Source organism: Panthera uncia, chromosome B4 (genome assembly GCF_023721935.1).
Source record: "Panthera uncia isolate 11264 chromosome B4, Puncia_PCG_1.0, whole genome shotgun sequence".
Taxonomy (NCBI): Eukaryota; Metazoa; Chordata; class Mammalia; order Carnivora; family Felidae; genus Panthera; species Panthera uncia.
The window spans coordinates 38,017,117-38,030,420 of record NC_064809.1 but is presented as its reverse complement, the minus strand read 5'-3'; the positions used below and the strand labels follow the sequence as shown (position 1 = coordinate 38,030,420).

Here is a 13,304-nt window from a genome sequence, read left to right as displayed (position 1 = left end):
AAGGCAACCAAAATCAATTCAGAAACCATGTTATATAAAACATGGTTGAAGAAAGGGCTGAGAAGTCCTAAACCATCACATATATTTTAAATTTTTTACATGTTTTTATTTATTTTGAGAGAGAGAGCACAGGGGAGGGGCAGAGAGAGAGGGAGAGAGAGAATCCCAAGCAGGCCCTGTGCATGAGCACAGAGCCTGATTTGGGCTCGAACTCACAAACCATGAGATCATGACCTGAACCAAAATCAAGAGACAGTTGCTTAACTGACTGAGCCACCCAGGAGCCCCCTAAAGCATCACATATTTAAAAACAAGTCATATGAAAAAAAGCTCAGAATTCCTTTAAAAAGAAGAATGGAAATCTATGGGTAGAAGTTATAAAGAGCCATGCTTTGGTTCAACCTAAAGGACTCTCTGTTGGAATTCTCTGGAAATACGATGGGCAGTTTCTCAGAGTGGCCAGTTTGCCATTACTATAAGAGTTTAAACAGACGGAGTGAGCCCTTGTTAATGTGGAAGAGGTTAGTGTGGGAGCTGGAAGACAGAGGTCATGTAAGCTCCTTTCCAAATCCAAAATTCTAAGATTCCACTTAGATGTTATCTTAGCAGAATTTGGTTAGTGGTTATGGTTCCAATAGTGAATAACTTATCAAATGGTCCATCAACCAATCCTGAAACAGATACAAATATGTTCAAACAATATGATTTGTTGGGAAATAGGAAAGTTTCTACTTTAATTCTTAATTGAATTTGTAGCTACCTGAATTTATATCAGTATTATTTAACTGGCAAAGGTCCATCCATATCAATCCATATCAGAACAAGAATGTAAAACTTCTCACTTTTAATTATACTGCACAGTTGAGCCTCCTGACCACCTATCTCTTTTTGACACTACATAGTTAAGAGATCTGTAGTTTTTTATAAATGCCTTTACTCCTAAATACACATTATACTGCTTTCATTCGGTCTTGACCATTTGGTTGATTTGGGGTAAAGCAGCACAATTAGATTATTGCTACTCCAGACAGCTATTCTTAAATGTGCTTGACAAAAGCTGATCTTGCCCACCCAGAAACAAAGGAATTCTCTGGCTTATTAGAAAGTTTGTGCTCGCTTTTTTTTTTTTTTTTTTTAAATTAAATCACAGCCATTCTTGCCTGTGTGCCAGCGCCATCTAGTGATGAAATGAGCACATTTCCAGTCAGGGAGTAAAAACCCTGTTTCAGACAATCTGAGGGACCACCATTCCTATCTGCATCCCAAAATATTTGGAGTGGAAGATACCTCAGGGGACAAATATTTAACAGGCTTGTATCATCGGCTCATCCAGGCAGGCCTTCCCCAAGATCCTTCCCAGAGACAGTGATTTTTAGTCTAGTCCCAGAGTAAGTATTCACCCAGCAGAGCCCAGGCTGAAAGATATCCTCCCAGGACAGATGAAAATGAACGAATTGAATGGTAGAGATCACGCTGATTTTTTCCTTTCTATTTGTTTTTAGTTTCACTTTTTTTTTTTTTAAGAAGTCATGGCAAGTGAGGACATGCAAAGGCATGTGACTGGAGACCTGCAGAAATGCTTAGAATAGCCTCAGGGAGTGGGAATGGATGCGAAATGAAAGCATGACATAGGAAAATGTACAAGCGCCCTACGATAGAGGGGAGGAACTTAACTTTCTTCAGGGCAGTGGTTTTTGAGAAGTGATTCCCAGGCAAATCTTGTTCAATTCTGTGGTAATGATCAGACTTGTCTTAAAGCCATTCCACATTTCACCCACCGGACTTTGAAGGGAAGGATATTACAGGCATTCCTATTCCAGTTTTAGAATTATTCAGGATCATGGATAATGTTAAGAGTATCCTATCATGTAAGAATGTAAACATGAGAAAGCATCATCGACAAATGTTAAATGTTGATGGAGGGATTTGGATTACATGTTTGCTAGGGTTCATTTTCTCCTCTGAAAGTTTCTTATTCTGTGATTTGAGTCCATCCACAAGGTCTACAAGGAGTGCCTTTGTATCAGGGGTACCTGTCTCAGAGGTCCCACGGTTTGACAGAGTAAGAGCCTCCTTGTTTCTTTAGTTGCACAGGTGAGTCAAAGCAAAATGATCTGGACAGGAGAACTGATTCTTAGCTGATTCCTGTCCCTTGCATTCTTTGGATGGCTTGTGTATTTACTTGATATCTTTTACAAGTCTTACATGTAATTCTCTTTTTAGTTTCCTCCAATAGATTAAAAGTTCCTCAAAGGCAGGGAGTTTATCTTTTGCTTCCTGAATGTCTGGGCATCATGGTGCTGATATATCTTAGCCCAGCATCTGATCTGTCTCATTATGACACCAAATCATGGACTGTGAGATCTGGCAGCAACATTGGAGATCACCTGGTCCAATGATCTCATCTTTTAGATGTGAAATTGAGGCCCCTAAAGGGGATGTGACTTGTGCAACATTACCCAGCTACTTACGACCAGAGCTTGGATCAGCCTCTGAGTCTCCTGACTGTTCTAGACTTTAACATGTCATCTCAAGCTTCTCTCCCATAAAGGCAGGGAACACGTGCCCCCTAACCCTCAGCTGGAAACAGTCAGCCACAAGCAAGAAGCTGCTTCTAACAGTATGTGAATATTGCCTTCTCATGTATGCGAATATTACCTTCTATTGCATAATAGATACGTGCTTGTCTCAACATACAAATGTTAGAATTATTGTTTTCTAATAAGGAAAATTGGTACCGAAGGTATAATGGGAAAGTCATTTATTCCTTGGCATAATGCTGTAAGCATGGAAGTCAAAACAAAGTTGTAACTTTGGGTGGAGTGCTTGGGGTTTAAGACTGGTGGACATCTTTCTGAGTATGGTTCTGGACTCCCTAAAGCTATGTGAAGGAGGCCAGAGGAGGCTAAACCATGGATGTGAAAGCAAAGATCCTATATTTTTAAAAAAATGAATTGTTTTAACAGCTTTTTTTGAGCTGTAATTCACATACTGTACAATTCCTTTATTTAAAGTGCATAATTCAATGGTTTTTAGTATAAAGGCACTCTATCTTGAGAGAACGGGAAGAAAGCATGAGAACAGCCAGTGGTCAGTGTATTACAAACACACCTCCTCCACACGGTGCCTTTTAAAGTGGAAGGAAAGACAATACATATCTAGTTTTTAAATGCAGTGTATGCTCTGTCCTGCCTCCTAGTGATCTATAGGGCATTATTAATCTACAGAAGCCCCCTCTATTGCTCACCAACCCCCCCTCCCACACTGAATCAAAGCTCTATCCGTAGACACGTACTTGATTTGCTGGACGAAAGCAATGGACTTCATGGTGAACTTGCAGAAAAGAGCAGTCCTCGAGTTGGTAGGCGAAGGGTGCAAACGGTCAGGGAAAGGGATGTAGGCAGTAAGGCAACAAGTAACACTGCCTTTTTATAAAGAAGAACATAAATTTATCTTGGGGGAGTACTTGAATTCCAATTGCAATTGGGTAATCAGGTCTGGTGTCAGAAGTAGATGGGTTGAAACCACATTGAAAACTGGCATAGAGTAGTAATTAGGGGCACAGGCTCCGTAGCCAGCCACCTAGGTTTGAATCTTTGGTCTTGGGCCAAGGTAATTAATCTCTCTGAGCCTCACTACCCTTACATGTAAAAGGGGGTAATAAGGGCACTTACTCTATAGGGTTGTTATGAGAATTATATTTGTTGGTATATAGAAAGAGCTTATAACAGGGTCAAACACATACTTTGTGCCGTGTATTTGCTAATTGTTATACCAGGCCCAGTTCAGTCTGCACATCTTATCTGCTCCCTGCTCTCCAAACATGCACACTCAGACACACTCACACTCTTAGGAAATTTGCACCAACTGTTCCCTCTGTATGGAATACTTTTTGCCCAAATATACATCACACTTGCTCCCTTACCTCTTCCAGACTTTTCCTCAGATGTTACCTTCTCAATGAGGACCATCCTGATTACTCTCAATATCCTTACCTTGTTTGTTTGTTTTTCTGTAGTCCTCATCACCCTATAACATACTGCACAATGTTGTGCCTGCCCCCCTAGCATGTAAATTCCACAAGGACATGGATTTTTCTCTATTTTGTTCACTGATCTATCCTAAAAAGCTAGAGACAGTGCCTAGAACATGGAGGGTGGTTGGTAAATATTTGTCAAATGAAGAACTGAAGAGTAATTCATATCAGATAATTTGTTCTAATTTGTTGACCTCCCTGGACATGCTCATTAGGAACAAGAGAAAGCCCCACATGCCTGCAATGACCTAATGCAGGCAGGACACCCTCCGGCCACTCTTTCCATCACCCAAAGCTTTTGCTTGCCTCCCTGTCTCCTAATTTTTAAAATTATTTCTTATGGAAGTGTTTTCCTGCTTTCTGCTTTTAACCTCAAAGCTTCTCACACTCTTTTCTAAGTCATTTCTGTTGTGCCTTTCCGGATCAGTCCTATTAAGTCCTTCTTGACAATGTGATGACCAAAACCCTAATGTGGCATTCCTGGAAGGAAAGCCCCAGCCAGGAATGTCACAGCCCCAGAGCCTTTTCAGAATCTCCATCCTCTAATTAGGATGGCCACACATCTCAGCTGCTGCTTTTGACTGCTGCTGTGAGCTGCATGTTGATGCCCAGCATTGTGCCCAGATAATTTCCCTGAGCAGCTAAAACTAATAATCAGTGGTATTTTCAATAGAGCCTTGCCATTTAGTGGGGGAGTTATTTAGCACTTCATTTTTTTTTTTCAGTTGAATTTAATTTCTGGTCATGTTTCCTAATTAGGAAGATTTACAGGATTCATTTTGATTTTTTGAAAAATTCCTTCCCAGGAATGCTTATCTCGGCTTCAGCAAATGTTTCATCTGCTTGTTTCACCTCTTAATTCCTGTCGGGGTTGTTAATGCGTCAGACTTCAACAGCAGGGCTGATTCTGGGGCTGCCTCATTGTTGGCTCTTTTTCAGGCTGAGGCTGGGTCTTTATGTTCAAGGCTGATGGGCACAAATGCTGCTTTTTCTCCCTTACTCCGGGTACCTTCTTGTGGCCCCTCGGCGTTCCTTTTGCGCCTTCTTCCGGTCTCCGGCTCCTCCTTTCTGTCAAATCCAGCCTGTCTTCCATGTGCATTTTGAGCACTCCCCTATTTCTGGCTGTAAATGAAGATTTAAAAATAAAAAAAATTATGAAAATTACATTAAAATTATAAGTGATGCTATATCTTGCATCTCACCACTTACTGGTTCTCTTTTCTCCCTCTACTGTCTTTATGTGACATTTGGTTTTCACCACTTTCCCTTGCCACTCAACTAATGGTTTTCTGATCATTTTCATGCTTTCCAGTGACAGGTCTCCACTGCTCCTTTTCTTCTCCTCTTTCCTTTCCCCTCAGGCATTTCCTCCCTCCTCTCCTGGTATTCAAAGATCTAATACACTCAAGCAGGTGGAAGGGGGGCTGCAAGCACTCAGTATCCTTGGGCTGGGGTTAGCATGGCTCTAGACGCTTCCACCCAGAACACATATAGAAAACACGTAAGATAAAGTAAACTGTCTTCTGTTTGTTTGGTCTTCCTGAGAAAGCCAGTGACCATGGGCAGTAAGCATAGTTTCTACTGCCGTGGCACATTGCCCAGAGCCATAATGTAGAGGGAAACATTCCCAGTGCCAGACCTTGTGTGACAGGAGACATTTCAAGCATTACATGCAGAGAGTAATCTATTGAAAGACTGAGAGGCTGGGCCCCAGTGATGGGGCCCGTCCTTGAGAGGTATAGAAAAGTATAGTCAAGCTGTTTCCTATGAGGATATTTTAGAAAGTCCCAGATCCATTGCATTTCCTTAGCCAAATAAGAGGTGCCTTATTAGTACAATTTCAAATACCTAGATGGCCCAAGTAGGTAATTTAAGGATGAGAGATATTGGCCTGGTAACTCAGGTAAAGCTGAGAGGCCATTCCTAGTGGGACGGGATCAGCAAGACTTTAGCCAGTTGTTGGCATATGGAATACTGAGTCTAAGCGAAGCCAGAGTCACAGTATTGAATGTGAAATTTCCTAGTTTTAAAATGGCAGTAACTTACCCCCTAAACTTAGATACTCTGTGTGTGCTAAAGCTCATTAGCTATCAGTTTGCGACCCCAGGACTAAATGGTCATTAAGTTCCCTTCCCACTCTTGTTCTCTCAGTGGTCATAAATCAAGAATGATAGGAAAAAAGTTTAATACTAAACTTTGCACAGCTATTTTCAATTTATGAAATATGCTCCCTTCATATTACTTTGAGATATAGCAGTTTATATTTTAAAAGCTGATATATATTCAAACCAGTTGTGTTCTCTCCATTCCATTCTTTGATCACCACCACTGGCAACTCTTAAGACTTCAAGGAAATGAAGTATAGTCCCAGCCCCACAAAGGTGGAGGACATGGTCCTAACTTGCTTTATAAAAATCCCCATCTTTGAAAAAGAGCTAAATAGTATTCACTTAATAAAAATTGTTGAACATGAACACAAAAAACACTAGTAACAATGGGCCAATTTCATTAATTATAAATAAATTTTAATCCTAAATAATGGAATCCAGTAGTGTATTCAAAGAGTAGTGAACACACCAAAGGGAGTGTTTATTTCAAGTATGTAAGGGTGGGCTAGACATTAGGAAATCTAGTACAGTTATATTAACAAGTCAGAGTAAAAAGTGAACATAGTAATAGAGCTTAAAGACAGTTCATAGAATTTAACCTCCTTTCCTACCTAAAACCTTGTAGGACACGAGGATTAGAAGGAAGTTTCTTTAAAGATGACTGTATTTTTAGGGGCGCCTGGGTAGCTCAGTCAGTTAAGCATCCAATGTCGGCTGGGGTCATGATCTTGCGGTTCGTGGGTTTGAGCCCCACGTTAGGCTCTGTGCTGACAGCTCAGAGCCTGGAGCCTGCTTCAGATTCTGTGTCTCCCTCTCTCTCTGTTCCTCCCCCACTCGCACTCTGAAAACAAATAAAGAAAAAAAATTGAGAGATGACAGCATATTTTAAGATTTTATTTTTAAGTAATCTCTACACCCAACATGGGGCTCAAACACACAACCCCAAGATCAAGAGTTGCATGCTCTACCGACTGAGCCAGCTAGGCACCCTAAGTTGACAGTGTATTTAAAGGATATCAAGAACGAACTAGAGACAAATGCTTGTTTTACTGCATTGTAGACTGAATGTTCATTCTCTTGTCATGTGTTCCTCAAAAGTTTTCTGAGGTTTTGGCCAATGCAATAGTAAGAGAAAAAACTGCATTATTTGCAGGTAAAATGAGTTTTGACATAAAAATTCAGAGAGATCAGCTTACAAACTATTAGAACTAATAAGACATTTTCAGTGTGTAGGGTTACATGTTAAATAGACAAAAATCAATAGTTTCCCTAACTTACAGTAATGAAAAATGTCTCATTTGCAATGACACCAAAAAAATTATAAAGTATCTTGGAACAAAATTCACAAAAATTGTGCAAATCTTTGTGAAAAAATATGTATGTATTTGAAAATATAAAATAACTAAATACATGAAGAGATGTATTCCTGAATGGGAAGACTCACGATTCTGAAAATTTTGAAAAAGAAGGGAATTAGGAGAGAACTTGCTTTATGAAACAGCAAATATGTTACAAAGCTACAACGATTATAAGTGTGACATGGCAGGGTAATACACAGATAATAAAATAGACAAGAATGTTCAGAAACAGATATGCCTCCCTCCCACACATTTAGTTTGTAATTAACGTGCCACTCCAAAGCATTGGGGAAAAAATGGGTTATTCAATAGGTGATATTGGGGCAACTGGTTAACTATTTTGTAAAAAGTAAAGTGGAAAAAATAAGGTGAAGATATCTATCTGAATCTATTTATAAGAAAAAATTAGAGATTTCAAATTTAGATACTATTCTTGAGTGTGATTTGGCAATATGTACCAAAATTTCTATAATCTCTTATTTAGATTATAATCTCTATAATCTCTTATTGAACAAGTCCATTTATAAGAACTAATCCAAGGAGGTAAGTGGACAAATGTACAAGAATGTTTATTGCTGCACTTTTTAGAATAGCAAAAATTGAAAACAACTTAAATATTTAACACAATGAATTACTTCAAATGTGTGTGTGTAAGATATACATACAAACCGCGGAATGCCATGGGTCTCCTTCAAAATGATGAAATAGGCTTAAATGCATTGGAGTGAAGGCTATCCATATGATATTAAGTGAAAGAACCAGGTTCTAAATCTATAGGTCTTCCTTGATCAAAAAAAAAAAAATTTTTTTTAATGTGTAGAGCTATGTAGAAAAGCCCGGAAGGATAATATAAACAAACGGTTTCTTTTTCCTTTCTCCTGGGTAGATTCTATTTCTTTGCCCAGAAGATTCTCCCCATCTCTTAGGGTTCTTTATCCAGGTAAGTTCAATAGTGTATCCTTTAGGTCTTAGCTTAAACTCCGTAGGCAGGAAGAAGGAAAGTAGACACTCTGTCCTAGGTAAGCGGCTCTCTTACCAAGAACCCTGTGCTTGCCATACTACCTATAAACCATACTGTACCTTTTTATTTACCTAAATTACCTTTTGCTTTCTTCCCTAAGACTCTAAGCTCTACGAGGGCATGGGCTGCCTACGGGTCAGTCTAGCATGCCAGAGCCTAGCTAGCTGTCTGGGAGCTCTTACTGCATGTCAAATACTGTGGTTGGTGTTTTAAATGATCTCACTACACCCTTAGGCGGGTACTATTACTGTCTCCATTCTGAAGAGGAGGAACTTGAGAGACTGTGAAGTTTGTCCCAAAAGCCACTGGCCACTCTGGGATTAATTCTCAGGCCTGTCTGATTCTTGGCACTCTGACACGACACTCACTACGTAGTGATCAATAAATACCGTTGGAAATACAACCATCCGCTGCTTGAGGATCATTCGGGGAGGAGATGTTGCCGTGGGGACTCAGCACCGGAAAGGTGGTTGGAGAAGCCCTTTAAATTCCCTTACACTCCCCTTACTCGCAAGCCCCGCCCACCGTGATCCGCCCACCGCCCGGAAGGGAGCGGCTGGGGCGGGACGAGCTTCCGGAGGCGGGGCGGGGCCAGCGCTGGTTGGCCGGTTCGGGCGGAAGTCGGGAGGGTCGGTGGTCCGAAGAAGCTGGCTTGTGACAGGGCGGGGTAGAAGGAAGGCCTACATAAAGGTTGCCTCTCCATCCCTTCGCTCCCGGGGACCCTCGGAAAAAACCCAACACCCCGGTCCCGCGGCTAGCCCCTTCCCCCAGGCTCTCTCCGCTCGATTTCGCCACCGTTATGTGGGAAGCGAATCCGGTGAGTAGCCGGGCGGGACGGGGCGGACCCAATGGGCGGGGTTGAGGCGAGAGGGGAGGGAGGGGGTTCCCGGGAACTGCTCCCCCTCACCCGCTTCAGGCTGGGTGTTGAGTTCCGGGACCCCGAAGATCCCGGCCCTTGTGGGTTCTACAGTCTCTGGCCTTTTGAATGGTAGAGATGATTCCGTGGGATCCCCAACGCATTATTTCTTTCTGTTACAGTTATTTGACTTGCTGTGGTTTCTCTGCCTTCCGCCCTTCACTGTCTTTTTAAACTTTGTGTTCTGCTTCCTGATCGGAGTTACGGGGCTTCGGACCTGTTACTCTTCCTTTGCCTCAGGTGTACCTGCCAGTCCCATCCATCCAAAGCGAGGGGGATTCGACCCCCCGTGTCTTGAATGGGCCTAAGAGGAACCATCAGTACTCCTTTTCCCTTCTTGGTGGACAGTCATTTCAAACTTGGGGGACTGAGTGTATGTTCTAAGCCTCTAGATGGGGAAGTTCTTAGATTTTTTTTTTTCAGTGGCCAGAACTGATGACCCGGGACTTTTCAACTGCAAGTCTTGTCTCTCTCTCTCTTGTTTGACTCCGGTATTTGCGTTGTGTCTGCACGTATTTTTGTCTGCTTTGCTTTTTATACATTTATTTAATGTGCCGCCCTCAAAGAGTGGAACCCGTTTGCCGAATATTCCATTAATCTCTTGTTAGAGTTGAAATCGCCTAGTAACATGGCAGACGTACACTATATACACCGTACGAGTTGACCGTGGAAATGGCAGAATCACATTTTGCCAAATTGTTGGACTGTGTGAAACTACCCCCTATGCTGAGATAACTGCCCAAATTTACTTACAGCCCCGTCTACATACTTGCAACAAGTCTTTTGCTGTAATCAACACTTATTTTTTCCCATTTCTGGAATATATTGCCTGATGAGTTGGAGAGTTTATCAGTTAATTCTGTTATGGTTTTTAAGTTTTTGGCCAGTAGCAACTAGTCTTTTGGTCCGCACTTGTTGGTTGTACATCCCAGCCCATCATGTCATCATCTAAGGTTTTTGTTGTTCATACATATAATTGTGCAGTGTCAGGCCTCATCAGAGAAAAGTGATTGCTGGCATTTGGTTTTAGCAAAAGTAATTTAGGATTATGAGAATGTGCTCTCTGCTTTTATATTCATTTTCACTGTCATCAACAGTCTTCATTTTATATCATTATACGTATATGTGTGCATGTATATGTGTACATTTGGTGTGTGTGTATTCAATTTTTATTAACAGTCCCTTTTGTCTTGGTTTCTCTGTACAAACTTTCTAGTCACCGCAGTATGTCTTGCTCAAATTATTCACTATATGCTAAGTTCTAGATGGGCAGGGATTTTTGTCTGTTTTGTGAGGATTTTTGTATCCTCAGACTAGAGAACAGAGCCTGGCACTTAGCAGGCACTCAGTAAATAATTGTTGAATTAATAAAGGTGATTGGATTAGGACTAGAGAGAGTCCTTGGCTCCTACTTTTCACTCTGCCTCCTCTGTCACATATATAGTAGCATCTGCTATTGGCTTATTTGTAAGTTTGTAAGGATTATAAAGATATTAGTGAATGTTTCATATATTTAGTTTGCTATATCATTATCTCATTTCTTTGTTTCTTCTGACATCACCCTAATGATTTTGTTTGATTTCGGTAGAGCAGACTGACTTTTTTGTTAGTAGTGGTGAACCTTCCACATACAATCCCACATTCTTCTTTGACTTTTATCATGCCGCCTTAGTATGTCTTAATGCTACTGTTTTTTTTTTACTAGTACTGGTTTTCTTCCGATGAGCATATGAATCCCATCAATAAGGACAGTTTAGCTTTTTTAATTTTTAATTTTTTAATGTTTATTTATTTTTGAGAGACAGAGTGTGAGTGGGGGAGGGGCAGAGAGAGAAAGAAAGACAGAATCTGAAGAGGCTCTAGGCTCTGAGCTGTCAGCACAGAGCCTGACGCAGGGCTTGAACTCACAAGCCCTGAGATCATGACCTGATCCGAAGTGGGACGCTTAACCGACTGAGCCACCCAGGCGCCCTGAGGACAGTTTAGTTTTTGAAAATACAATCAACATCTGTATTTGTGTTTCTCGTGTAATTTATTATCTTATATCAATACAAGAGGCATCTGGACAGTTTGTCCAGCTGTGGTCATAGAATGGAAATTAATTTTAATGTTACCCTAAGCCAAACACATTGGGAATTAAAAAAAAAAACAAAACACAACCCACAATGTATTCTAAAGATAAATGCAGAAGACTTTTGCATTACACAGTTGAATTTACTATAAACTGAAATTCCTATTTACCATTTCTTGCCATTGAATGAGATAGTAAATTCTGCTTTGTGAAGAAAGGCCACTGTGAACTACTTTAATTGAAGTCTTCTGCCTCTTTTCTCCCTGTATATGTTTGGTAGCATATATGGCCTTAATAGACCACCTATGAGCTACAGATATGCCTCCTACTGCAAATACACCTTCAGCATGATACTGTATTCTACTCACAAGTAGCTTTGAGATGATGTTACACTGATGCTGGCCGTGGTAATACTCCAAAGCAGCTGCCCCTTCCAAGCGAAAAGTCTCCGTGACATAGTTTGAGTGTGGAAAATCACCATTGAGCTTGCAACATTTCCTCAGGGGGGAAAACTACGAGATAACCAAGGAGTTATAAATAAACTTTGTCTCAGTACAAAATTTTATTTTATTTTTCAAGACAGTCATGAGGTCAGTGCTATCTACTCAAGCTTTTCACTGACCAGGCACCTTGAGGTAAGCATAATGTCCCTGCCAAGGCAGATCTGGTTGACAGAAGCAGCAGGCACACTCAGTTCTGATATGAGCTCTTGGCAGTTCTTCATCCACCTGGTGGAGGTAGCCCTTGACTGATGTCCCCCAGTTTAAGAAAGGGGCAAAGTCTGCAGAGAGGAATTGCCTTTCTCCGCCCCTTTGTCATTGTCTTCTTCCTCTTTTCCAGGGTTGGAATAAGTAACCACTGTTACATATGAAGGAGTTTCAGTTTCCCTCCATCACACGGAGAAAGGAAACTGAAACATGACAAACATCTGTGAGGTTACAACCCCATTTATTACAGTATTAAGACCTTACTTTCAATGATAAACTCTTCCATAATTCCTTTCCACATATTACTCATACTGTTAGGATCTGATGAGTTAGCTAAGGGAGGAGAAAATGATTTTCTCAAGATCACACAGGTGAGTGAGCAACAGAATTATATTAGTGCCCACGTCCTGTCTTATGAGGTGGTAGCAGTGGTAACATTTGTGTGTTGGTGCAGTGCTTTACCTGCTGAACCGTCTTTTTCTCTGTTATTTTATGTTCACAGCTGCCACCAGACTCACTTGGCACTGTGATTTTTATCTTTCCTTCTCCTGTCAAACTTCTTGAAAGAATAGTCTTAGGCTTTTTGTCATTCTTATCCATACCTCTGCTCTGCCAGCCCCACCTCTGCCCCTAACACCTTACTGGCTAATGGTCACCAAGAATTTTCAAATCTACACATACAGAAGCGACCTTTATGCCTCCAGCCTCTTCCTTCTGCAACATTAATGCACTAGGGGTGTTTCTCAGGAGTCTTTTTTATTCTCCTGGGACTGTATACTCCTTTGGATTTCTTTTCCTTTCTGTGATTTATTTCTGAATAATAATCTTAACTGCACTGCCTTCTTCTACCCCTGAAATGTTTTACTGTTAACCTTTGTTTTCTCTTAGCACATCTTTTTTTTTTCCTTGTGAGTTCTAAGGCTTCAGATATTACCGTAGTGAATATGCCTGCCAAATGTACATTTTCAGTCCTGAGCCTATTCCTGAGCGAGGTCATGGACACCTCTACTGGTTGTCTCTCTGATAGTTCCAACTATCAACTATAGGTCAGAACCAGACTACCAGAGAAACCAGTCATTGATTCATT

At 41.0% G+C, this 13,304-nt stretch overlaps 1 protein-coding gene and 1 long non-coding RNA gene across 4 annotated transcripts in view; one reads left to right on the top strand and one right to left on the bottom strand.

The window, feature by feature from the left end:
- Positions 1 to 3,849: 3,849 nt before the first annotated feature.
- On the bottom strand, positions 3,850 to 9,052 carry LOC125918739 (uncharacterized). Its single transcript, XR_007456572.1, has 3 exons — positions 8,913 to 9,052; positions 6,756 to 6,985; positions 3,850 to 5,158 (listed from the first exon to the last, which is right to left on the bottom strand). It is a non-coding gene; the product is annotated as an uncharacterized LOC125918739 (long non-coding RNA).
- Positions 9,053 to 9,125: 73 nt separating this feature from the next.
- The window catches only part of PARP11 (poly(ADP-ribose) polymerase family member 11), a 57,062-nt gene continuing 52,883 nt past the window's right edge, over positions 9,126 to 13,304 (top strand). For all 3 annotated transcript variants that reach the window (XM_049624922.1, XM_049624924.1, XM_049624921.1), the window contains exon 1: positions 9,126 to 9,340. In XM_049624922.1, coding sequence (XP_049480879.1) covers positions 9,323 to 9,340 — 18 coding nt within the window. In that variant the 5' untranslated portion in view covers positions 9,126 to 9,322. The remainder of the gene's footprint in view (positions 9,341 to 13,304) is intronic.